Here is an 11,761-nt window from a genome sequence, read left to right on the forward strand (position 1 = left end):
TCAACCAGGGCGCACAGAGTGCCGTTTTCCTTTTGAATCAAATCAATTTGAATTTTATGAATGTAGTTATATCACTAGAAGAATGAAATTCTATACTCGTATAAAGCAAATTAAAAACGTAGATCTTATCTGACTCTTACTTCACTTAGGATGCAAAGTCAAAGTAAATTTGTATATATTGTACATTTCATTGAAATCTAGGACAACCTCTAAAAGATGAGATTGACGTTTCTTAATTTTTTTTTGAAGGCCTTTGTTAGCTGAAAACAATCCACTGAAGACAGTACCAGGACAACAGGAGTTGTTACACTATTAGATCTTGCACTAACAATAATAGTTGTCAAAATCTCTTATTTTTAGATGCATTTACGTGGTTGTTTAAACTTCCTTAAGGCATCTAAATATCTTCAGCGCTCAGGAGTTTTAGCCAGTGTCCCTTAAATATCATGAGAACAGGATGAGCAATCTGCTGTTAGTTAGAGGAACCCAAAGCACCGTTTAAGGACATCACTTCCATAGTCGGATATTTGATAAGAGATTGAGAGAAGGTATTCTTGTTCACTGGGAAAGTATTCAGAAGGCACAAGAGATAGGAATAGCATAAATCCGACATATCTCCAGGCGGTGGATTTAGCATTCAGCTTGGATTCAGTGGATTTGTTAGGGAAGCAAGCCTGGTAAATTTTTTTTTCCCCCACAGACATGGTGGATTTTCATTTATTTATTAAAAAAATACATTTTTACATTAAAATTCAACCTCTTTCACCCATTCCTCGCATAGAAAAGCAACAGGACAGCCAAAAAAAGAATGTATCATACATTTTTCTTGCAAAAAACAAAGAAGGATTAGTTTATTAGAATGTTTAGCTATTCCTTGTTTTCCAACCATAAATTTCACTGAAATGTAGATTTAAAGGGTTAGTTCACCCAAAAATGAAAATTCTGTCAGTATTTACTCACCCTCATGTTGTTCCAACCCCGTAAGACCTTCTTTCATCTTCGGAACACAAATTAAGATATTTAGGATATTAAAATCGCTCCTGCATACAGTCCATAGGCTTCTTGAGGGACTGGCTCTTGCCGTCCTCGAAAAGTAATTGAAGACATCGTTAAAATAGTCCAAGTGACTACAGGGGCTCAATCTTAAGTTTATCAAACGACGAGAACACTTTTGTGCGCAAAAAAACAACAAAAATAACGACTTTATTTCAACTATTCACTTCCTTCTCCATAAGCCTATAGTCCGTTAACGTAGTGTGATTGCGTAGAGCTACGTCACACGTAGGCTTACTATTGGCCGACGCTGGTCATGTGTGTGTGATGCGTGTGACGTACAATAACAGAAGCTTACGCTATTAAACTAGTTAGCTGACTCGCGCAGAGGGAGAAATAAACGAATAGTTGAAATAAAGTCGTTATTTTTGTTGTTTTTTTGCGCACAAAAGTGTTCTCGTCGTTTGATAAACTTAAGATTGAGCCCCTGTAGTCACTTGGACTATTTTAACGATGTCTTTTATGACTTTTCGGGGACGGCAAGAGCCAGTCCCTCAAGAAGCCTATGGACTGTATGCAGGAGCGATCTTAATATCTTAAATATCTTAATTTGTGTTCCGAAGATGAACGAAGGTCTTACGGGGTTGGAACAACATGAGGGTGAGTAAATACTGACAGAATTTTCATTTTTGGGTGAACTAACCCTTTAAGGCTTGTTATCCATGTCTACTTGTTGATATATCTTGTCATATAATAACATATTCCTGCAGTGCAAATCATTGTTACTGTCTAGCTGTGCCTAGTGGAGCGACTGATTCTCTCTAAGCTCTTAAGCTCTGAATGTCGAGCTGCAACTGTCACAGAGCAATGTGTCAAATAAGCCATGCGTCTTTTAGCAGACCTGTTGGTCTTACACGGGTATTGCAATCTTCAGGATATTTGTGATATTTTAAAAGGTTCAACAAGTCACATGGAAAAGTGTTGCTCTTACAGTATGTAAATGTAACCCAAATAAGTACCCGAACGAGAAAATTGAGACAGATTTTATTAAATGTATTCAACAATAAATGAGTTGAACAAATATAAACAGAATAGACATGTAGCAATTTTGAAAAATCATTTTGACGAGTATTTTCTCGCTAAAATACTTCTCAATGTATATTAATATGCTTAAAGTCATTTGTAGATTGATTCGGTCAAAACCTGGCTCTATGATGCTATTAGAACGCTATTAGAATAGCAACACTGATTCAACCAATGGTGTGAGTTTGGGGTGGGGCTAACTTTTGTCCAACCAATGGCACAGTTTGGGAAACCTGTTTGAATGAAGTCTTTATTTTTGCAATTCAGTATTGTCCACATAGTGGTACAGAGATCACGCACACGGAAGTCTTATTATGTTTGGTTTTTGGTTCATTTGAAAAAATATACTTTATAATAATTTTTTACAATTTATCTTAACAGTTATAATTTATTTTATGACCGTTTTCTACCCATTTTTGTCTGTTTTTGCTGCTGCTGCCTTGAAAGTCGCATATACCATTCCATTTTTAAATTTCATTTATTTCTGACTTCATAATCTTGAATAAAAATGTCATAACTCGAATACCGTCCGAAATCAGTTTCGTGGGGTATATTCATACACAAATGAAGATTTGCCTAGACAAGTAGACAAGTCAGCTGCCTAAGTTATTAGACGTAGCTAATATCTGTCACTACTTCCAATACATTGTGACTTTAAGAAACGCCCCATTTGTATGTAAAATGAGCAACAGCAGCATTAGATTGTTACAGGATCGCAATTAAATGCAGGTTTATGATATCAGATACATGATAAACGTTTAATTCCTTATATGTCAAACGTTTTGTGGTCCTTATAATACCACAAAATCTCTTTCTCTCTCTCTCTCTCTCTCTCTCTCTCTCTCTCTCTCTCTCTCTCTCTCCCCGGCAGCTTGCTGGCCTTCTATTACCACCAGAGATCTCCTGCACTGCTGCGTGTACTGGCTCGCTCTCGGCCCTGCAACCGCAGCATCTCCAGCACGCTTCTGGCGTAAGCGTCCCGCAGGTTCACCCCTACCGCCGATATATCTGAGGCAGAGTTGCGCGTCAGTCGCTTCAGTGCCTCCCCGTGCCTCAGTGCCGCTTCCTTCATTTTTAGCGTGAAGTAGCAGGCAGAGAAACGTTCGTTGATAATGGCAATAGGCAGCGAAAGAATGAGAATGCCAGATAGGATACAGATGAAGGCCATCACCTTTCCTAGTGTCGTATCTGGACGGATGTCTCCGTACCCCACTGTGGTCATGGACGTGGTGGCCCACCACCAGGCGCTGGGCACGTTGGTGAAAGTGGTCTCCGGCATGTCGTGTTCGATGGCGTATTCCACTGTGGCGAAGATGGAGATGCCCACGGAAAGGAACAGCATCAGGAGGCCTACTTCCTCGTAGCACTGGGCGATCGTCATGCCCAAAGACTTCAGACCTGATGAGGAACACACAAAGAAGGTAAAGCTAAAGTTCATTAATCTAAAGGCCCGTTAACACAAACGCTTGTCACAGAAAAGAAAGAACTCAAACAATATTTACATGTTTTCTGCTGAACGTGAAAGAAGATATTTGGAAGAATGCTGATAACCAAACAGTTTTGGTTCCCCTTCACTTCCACTGTATTTTTTTTTGTCCATACAATGGAAGTCAATGGGAACTGGATCTGTTTCGTTACCAATATTCGTCAAAGTATCTTCTTTTTAATTTTTTTTATTTTTTGTAACAAAAAGTGGATGCTACAATATCAGACAGTATCACAAAATAATTCCAACATCTTGATATACGTTATCACACTTTCCTCAATGGTTTACATACATAGTCCATTTTTCCCAAAACTTGTTACATTTGTCAAAGTATCTTCAAAGTGAAAGTGAAGTCAGTCAAAGTAGTGTGCACAGGCCTTTAAACTAAAATTGACGATTAATATAAATTGTATTTTAGGGCTCAATCAAATATATTCATAATATTCTGATTAAATATCAAATTAATTGCAAATAATTCAATGTAAAAAGTAACTTCAGAAGTCAATAAATTGGTTGTGTTACTTCCATATCAGGTGGATGATTTTCAGGTGCATGATATATTTTTAAGCACTTCTTACTATTTGTAATATTTGTCATAATTGAGTGCCCTAAATAAATGTGTTAAATTACAGACCTAATTTTAACACTATCACTGCACGCCAAGAGGATAGGACCTAATTACTTAATTACTTTTAACCTTAGAACAATTACATGAACAAGGAGAGGCCTCTCAATTAATTAGGGAAAGAAAATCATTCTGGTATGTAATGATTTTGTCTCTATGTAACAAAGAATTAAGCATGTTATATTATGTCACTCTTTTTAACACAATGCTCAAACAATGTCATATTTGACCCCATTTGCCACTGACCAGTTGAAGTGTAGCTAATGATTGCTGAACAGTTTGAATGCCAAAACATTACTTATGTTGTACCAACTAACATATAAGACGTTGCTGTTGTTAGAATTTGAATCAGTGACCGCATGATTTTATTTCTGGTGTAACAAGTTCTACCGAGATCATGAATCTCTTCTCTATGTGATAGATGCAAATGTGTCCAACAGATTTCCATATGCAAACAAGTTAAAACTATAAAGGATGGCTAGATATCCTCTCTAGAAGTACTATTTCATTGTAGATTCAAAAGTCAGCCTGTATTTTATGTAGTAATGCAGCTGTTGGTCTAGCTTTCAGAGATCTGTACATTGTGTCAGCTTATTTGGTTAGATCCCACAGCATCAAAACTTCTTTTTAGTATATATATATATATATATATATATATATATATATTAAAGCTGTGCAAAGATTAATTGCGATTTATCGCATCCAAAATAAAAGTTTATGTTTACATAATATATGTGTGTGTGCTGTATATAATTATGTTGTATATATAAATACACACACATGCATGTATATATTTAAGAAAATGTGTTATTCATATATAACATATTTATATTTATATAATATAGATTATGTATTTATAAATATATACAGAATTTAAGCGCAAATAATTCTTAAATATATACATGCATGCATAGGTATTTATGTATACAAAATAATTATATACAGCACACACAAATATATTATGTAAACACAGACTTTTAGTTTGGATGCGATTAATCGCAATTAACTTTTGCACAGCCCTAATATATATATATATATATATATATTGCATGTATGTATGTATTAGGGGTGTAATGGTACATGTATTCGTCCTGAACGTCACAGTTCAGTGCATACAAACGATGTATACAGTCAGTCACAGACAATCTACTCTCCAGTCCAGAAGGGGGCGCACCCTGTAATGCAATGCTGTTTGCTAATTGTCACAACAGGAAAAAGAGCAGAAGAAGAAGAGACAATCTATGCACCAACCCAAAACGAGAGTTCAGATAGCACGCAAAAGCTTACTAGTAGCCTACACGCTGTTTTGATACATTTTTGTGATATGATCCACAAACTTTATGGAAAGGAACCCGGGACAGCAAAAAGCAGCATCCTGTTTCTTTTTCTTCTTTATTTTTACAAAAGCACAATATATTGTTTTTATTGTGAGTGTATACAATTTGGGATTTCTTGAAAAAGCGTAATATTGAACCTTGTGCATTGGCCATTGTCACTGCATGTTAATGAACTCTTATGTGCAAAGAAAATGACACCATAGGCTAAATTCGCATCTGCCAGTGTGTGATGTGTGAATGTTACCGCAAAGGATCAGTCAAGAAGTAATATAACTGTAATGAAATCATCCAAGCTATTCTAGCCTTTAAATATAGGCACTTAAGAACACATGCTACACTTTCTCACTCCAAAATGGCACGGCTTCTTGAGAAATGCTTTATTTATTATTATTATTTTTTTTAGCTGCCTTGCTGAATACATTTACAGAAAGAACATCAAGCATCTAAATCACCACCTAGTCTACGTTTTCTGTGTAGAAACCGTATTTTGTTATTAACACGCTGGCTTTCATGGGTCCTTGACCCACGTCCTGAGGTATTGGAGTCAACATGACTGCCAGCGAAGAACTAGGTTTCCATTTTGAGAAAATGAAAATACACTGGGGAACACTCGTAACCTTGAATTATTTTTCTATTCATTTCCATTCATATCTTGGCTAATGTGTCACAGTTTGGTCTTAACAAGTTTGTTAAGTTTTTTATGTGTATAGCTATTGTGACCGTCCGGCATCGTTTGGTTTGTGTCTTCTGTGTCTAGCTTCTGCTGAGAATAAACACCTCCAGACGGGCAGAGAATGCCGCAGACAAGAGAGACCCCATTATTAAAATGTGACGGATATGAAAATAGGCTCTGCCATTCCCTAGGTGGATTATCTGTCAGTGTTACTTCAGATATTTATCTTGAGAACAGAGCTGATATTGTCTGCTTAGAAATGTGTTAAAAACAGAATTATGGTGAGACCCTGTAAATATATTTCCATATTGAAGTTGATATGAAAAGGCACAGTCCAATCAAATTCCCCAACTACCCTCATTTTTAGCTCTTACGTCATGTTGTTTAATTTATTAATGATTTTGTGGCTGCATCTTAGAAAGAGACTCTTTCCTTCAAAAAAGATTAAACCCACAAGTCTGTGCTCGGCAACTGTTTGTCTTATGGATCTTCCTCTAAGTCTCCACAGGATACTGTCAAAATATGAATGGATGAATAAATTTACTCACTCTCCCCAAAATAGACTGACATCTTCATAACTTATTTCATTCCTCAGCATGAGAGCCCATTACAAGTCGATTGACTGTGTTAAAATGCACAAATGTTCAGAGTTTGACTGACAGAAAGTCTAAACAAAATGCTTCCATTTTTACTCGGTTTTATGTTTTCAGAGCTTCATCTCTGTTTTCTTCATCTTCATTCATAAATAAATTCAAAATGTTCAGTACAGGTTTCGACATTGACACCACTTAGATTTTTCCATGACCACTTCAATACGTCCCATTAAGGCAGCAGTTAAACGTTTTTGAATGTAAATGATGTTGATTTTTTTTTTGCCAACATTTTTTTAGTTGTAATTTTTGCTTGCTTTAGCTAACATTCTATGTCATGTCATCGAACAACGTATGATGCTTCATGTAAGAAGCAGGCTAAAGTTTTAGCATTTATTGGATGAAAATCTTGCCTTAATACTGTATACTTATGGTTACATATTTTCAAACTGGTCAGTGAAGTGATTTGAGAGTACCAATGCCAAACCAGGTGTAGTGCCTGATGCACCATTTTAAATACTTTCAGTAAATGACATCAATATCAGTCTGTTCCTCAAAGTGTGTTTGTATTTTTTTCTTAAATTAATTACAACAACGTGCACTTCTTTTCAAAAGTTTGGGGTCCGTAAGATTTGTTTTTTTTTAAATAAATCTTTAAATAAATCCTTTTTTTTATTCGGCAAGTATTAGGGCTGTGAAACGATTAATCGCGATTACTGTAATCGCATCCAAAATAAAAGCTTGTGTTTACATAATATATGTGTGTGTAGTGTGTATAATTATTTTGTATATATAAATACCCACATATGTATCTATATATTAAAAAAAATTGTTATTAATATATCAAATATTTATATTTATGTATAATATTAATTTTGTATAAATATATATAAAGTATATATTTCTTAAATGTATACATGCATGTGTGTGTATTTATATATACAAAATAATTATACACACTACACACATATATTATGTAAACACAAACTTTTATTTTGGATGCGATTAATCGCGATTAATCGTTTCATAGCCCTAGCAAGTTATGCATTATCAAAAGGTGACAATAAAATCGCTGTTCTTTTGAAAATTCTATTAATCAAAGAATCCTGAAGTATCTTGGTTGTCAATGATAATAATAAGTAATAGTTCTTGGCTACCAAATCAGCATATTAGAATGATTTCTGAAGGATATATTTCACAATATAACTGTTTTTACTATATTTTTGATCAAATAAATGAATCCTTGGTGAGCATAAGAGACTTTCAAATCCTAAAAAAAATTCTTACCAACCCCAAACCATTGAACGGGTATTGTATGAGCATTAAATGATATGTTTCAATAAGTATATCACCTGTGGAGTGTCGGCCAAGTTTAAGCATCCTGAGTGACCTCAATAGCCGCAGCACCTGAACAACCCGTCCGACGTTCTCCAGTTCGGTAGACTCTCCATGAAGGTTTTCCACGGCCAGAGTCACATAGAAGGGCAGAATAGCCAGCAGGTCAATGATATTCACCACACTCCTGCTGAACTTACACTTATCTCTGACACACAAGAACCTGAGTACCAGCTCACCGGTGAACCAAATAATACAAATGTACTCAAGAACATCTAAGATGATGGGTGCACCAAGTATAGTGAACTCCAGCGAGATCAAAGCCATGTTCACGATGGACACAACCAAAAAGAACATGGACAGCGTCCCAAACGTCTTGGCCGCCTTGGAGGAGTCCGGCTTCTCCATGAGGTCCCAGATCCGTTGGCGGAAGTCCTGGCACAAAGCTCCGGTGAAGTCCTCCTCCTCGTTGTCCATTATCTCATCATCCTTGGTAATATCCATCATCTCTTTCATCTCCTTCCGGCGGTAGTACTTATCCCTGCAGCAACTGTCTATGCGGAGCTCATCGATGCCCCAGTACTCGATCTCCTGAAGGAATGAGATCACGCACAGCTCCTCCCGAACATGTAAGTGGCCTGTCTTGTAGAAGTTCATAATGTACTGGAAAGTCTGTGAGTTGCGGTCAAAGAAGAACTCGTTCTCCAAGAAATCTGCATCGTCGCACAGGTCTAAAGCAGAGTCTCGACTGGAGAGGGCCAGCTTGCCCAGGCGAGTTTCTGGGTGAGAGGCCAAAAGTTCCTGAGAGAGGATATAGCGGCTACCTCCGACATTTATAATGAAGAAGTCCAGCTGTTTGTCGCTCGGCAGTGCGGCCTCGCTGAAGAATACGCTGGAGTCCAAGGACAGCAGTGAAGCGTTGTCCTCGTAGAACTCTGCCACACTTGATGAATCCATGATCATGTTGTTCTGGGTAATGTTGAGCCCTGAGAGAGTACGTTTAAAGAGCATTAATATGACAGACTGAAAAGAGCAGTATCAGTAATAATGGGGATTTGGCTGCTGGTCTTAAGTTAGAATAAAAATGACACATATTTGAGATTTTCACACGATTAACCTTGGGTGAACAATATCCTGGGTTATCATGTTCCATGTTTTACAGTTTTTGAGATTTCACACTGTAGTGAACCAGTGGATAATTTTTTTACATGTATGATATTACAGTAATACACACAACTAGAAATATGGTTATCTCAAAGTATTCGTGCACCCAAAAATGAAAATTCTGTCATCATACTGCACTCCATGCAAGTCAATGGGGTCCAATGTTGTTTTGCACAAAAATACATTGTCAAAATATCTACTTTTGAAGCCTGCAGTGCAGAGGAAAGAAAGTTACAGGTTTGGAATGACATGAGGGTGAGTGATGGTGATATAATTTTAATTTTTGGGTGAACTATCGCTTTAAATCTTTGTAAACAGTGTCTTCGCATCACTCCAGTTAATGCTTTTGCAATCTCGATTCAACGTTTTTTACTGTTTCCTTCAGATGCTGGAAATTCAGTTTCTGCAATTGTACAAAGCACATGAATATTTAATGAGGAAAGCACTGAGTAAAAACAACAACAACAACAACTCACCATTACATTCAAGCAGCATGTTGTTTCACTTTGATGCCTCGAAAGGAAAGTTTCATAACGCAAGTTAAAAGTGCCCTTTACTCTGGGTTAATTGTGGTGTGAAGCGTGTGTTTTATATAACACACTACAGTGCTCTATCTGCTTTACTATTCCTACATGTGCACTTTAATAGATATGAGGAGACAGTTTGGAAAGTCTGTGTATACAGTAGGATATGTGTAATACCAACTTGAAAGCTCTGTATATTGAATGAGCGAATTCCCTTAATGATTTTTTCCCTCTTTTTTACGCCATCACTGGCAGACATCAGACACGGTGGGAGGGAGTAGAAGCCTTTGGCAGTGTCCTACTTCTTCAAAGCTGCATTGAGATTTAAATATTTTAGCTGGCCTGTCTAATTAATTGAACTAATGGTACTATTCTTGTAATCATTAATTCTCTTTGGTAAGCTCTTCTGTAATATTGTCATGATGGTCATTTTAAAGCCTACCTTTTAAACAAGATCCAATGGGATAACCGTATAGAGGTCTGAGCACATTGTGGAGAATGAGAATACTTTTCAAAAGGGAATGATGCATTTCATTTAATTTTGTTTTAAAATAGTTTTATTTTTCTTTACTAAATTTAAAGCAACACACTGTAAATAAATAATCCTTGAAAAAAAGAATTGAATGAATGCAGGCACTGCTGTTTCATCTGATCTTTAAAGACAATTGGTTATTCCAGTCACATTAGATTTGAATAAAACCAGTCAGTGCAGGTGTTACCATATGAATTACATTTTAAAATAACTGATTAAATAGGTTTATATTTTGTACTGTGTAAACTTAGAATTAAGTGTTTGTCCTGTTTACATCATTAACAACATTAATCATTTATGTTGAAAAAGAAGGCATTGCCCCCCATTTGTTAATATAAATACGAGTTTTGTGGGTCTAAGTAGCTTGTAATAACAACAAATACATTTTATAAAATTCAACTAATATCAATCTCTCAAACTTTAAATTATTATATTTAGTGTCAGATAGACGCCATCTACAATCAGGCTACCTGAAGACGAAATAAAATTAGTTTGGAATAAATTAATAGGCTAACGTTACTCAAAAAGCTTTATTTAAATAAGTCGCAAACAAACTAATGCAACATGTATTAATATATAACAAAGAACATTATACTGGCATACCAGTAACTCTGGACACCCACCTTCAGCCTATAAGCCTACACTGAAAGCACGCGCGCCTGTGTGAGGTGAGCTGGATCCATCTGGCTCTTTACTCTGTTCCCACTTCAAAAGATGTTGATCCTCTGTCGATAAACTGAAGAACATCGTGCAAACGACTTGTGATGTTCAAATCCGAAATGTTCACCGTGAAGAACAGATGCAACTCAAGGTTTGACAGGTTCACGAGAGTTCGGAACAGTTCTGACGCGCGCTCTCGTGCACCTTTCTTTTCCACAAGGGTTTTAACGGAGCGAGTGCGAGCTATCAACCAATCACGAGACACTTTCAGGCTGCTAGGCAACAAACTCCAGACACTTAATACAACCAGAACCAGTTAAAAAAAATTGAAGCTTTGTAATCATCTGGAAAAATCAGAGCCTTCGCGGTCACGAGATCTACACCTGCGTGCGCGCAGCACCTAAAAAGCAAACTATTTTTTGTTCGTCGTGGGTGGGTCAACTTTGACCTTAAACCTACGCTTGATTCAAATAACTTTTCCCACACATTTCAAAACAAAGTCCATGTTGGGTAGTATGAACAGAGTGGACACATGCATCTGCAAGTTGATTTATCAAACTCATGTTTTATAGCCTAAAACTGATCATCAGTTGTTCTGAAGGGAATATGGTGGGAATAAGTAACTCTCAGAAGAAAAAAAAAATGTACAAAGCTCTCACTAGGGCATTTCCCTGGTACAAAGGTCGAAAAAGGAAAGAAAAAAGGAATCAAATTAATCACAATTGACATTTTAAAGGTTTAACATTTGCAGCATTAAGA

At 36.6% G+C, this 11,761-nt stretch overlaps 1 protein-coding gene across 2 annotated transcripts; it reads right to left on the reverse strand.

Moving 5' to 3' along the window:
* Nucleotides 1–1,704: 1,704 nt before the first annotated feature.
* kcnv1 (potassium voltage-gated channel modifier subfamily V member 1) lies at nt 1,705–11,380 on the reverse strand. 2 transcript variants are annotated; one of them, XM_039650592.2, is made up of 3 exons: nt 10,966–11,380; nt 8,140–9,108; nt 1,705–3,474 (listed from the first exon to the last, which is right to left on the reverse strand). In XM_039650592.2, exons 2-3 carry the CDS (start codon nt 9,083–9,085, stop codon nt 2,963–2,965), a joined length of 1,458 nt encoding a protein of 485 aa, XP_039506526.2. In that variant the 5' UTR covers nt 9,086–9,108; nt 10,966–11,380; the 3' UTR covers nt 1,705–2,962. The 2 variants fall into 2 exon arrangements, with proteins under 2 accessions (XP_039506526.2, XP_039506525.2); XM_039650591.2 differs by lacking the exon at nt 10,966–11,380 and adding an exon at nt 9,763–9,896.
* Between the last annotated feature and the right edge of the window lie 381 nt (nt 11,381–11,761).

The sequence above is a fragment of the Pimephales promelas genome, chromosome 12 (genome assembly GCF_988280905.1).
Source record: "Pimephales promelas chromosome 12, fPimPro1.hap1.1, whole genome shotgun sequence".
Lineage (NCBI taxonomy): Eukaryota > Metazoa > Chordata > Actinopteri > Cypriniformes > Leuciscidae > Pimephales > Pimephales promelas.

What these genes read in the sequence shown, in the direction of transcription:
- kcnv1 (XM_039650591.2), bottom strand. An exon ending in ACTTGGCCGACACTCCACAG is followed by an intron (nt 3,475 to 8,139) that starts GTGATATACTTA and finishes GTTCCTCATCAG; the next exon opens with GTCTGAAGTCTTTGGGCATG.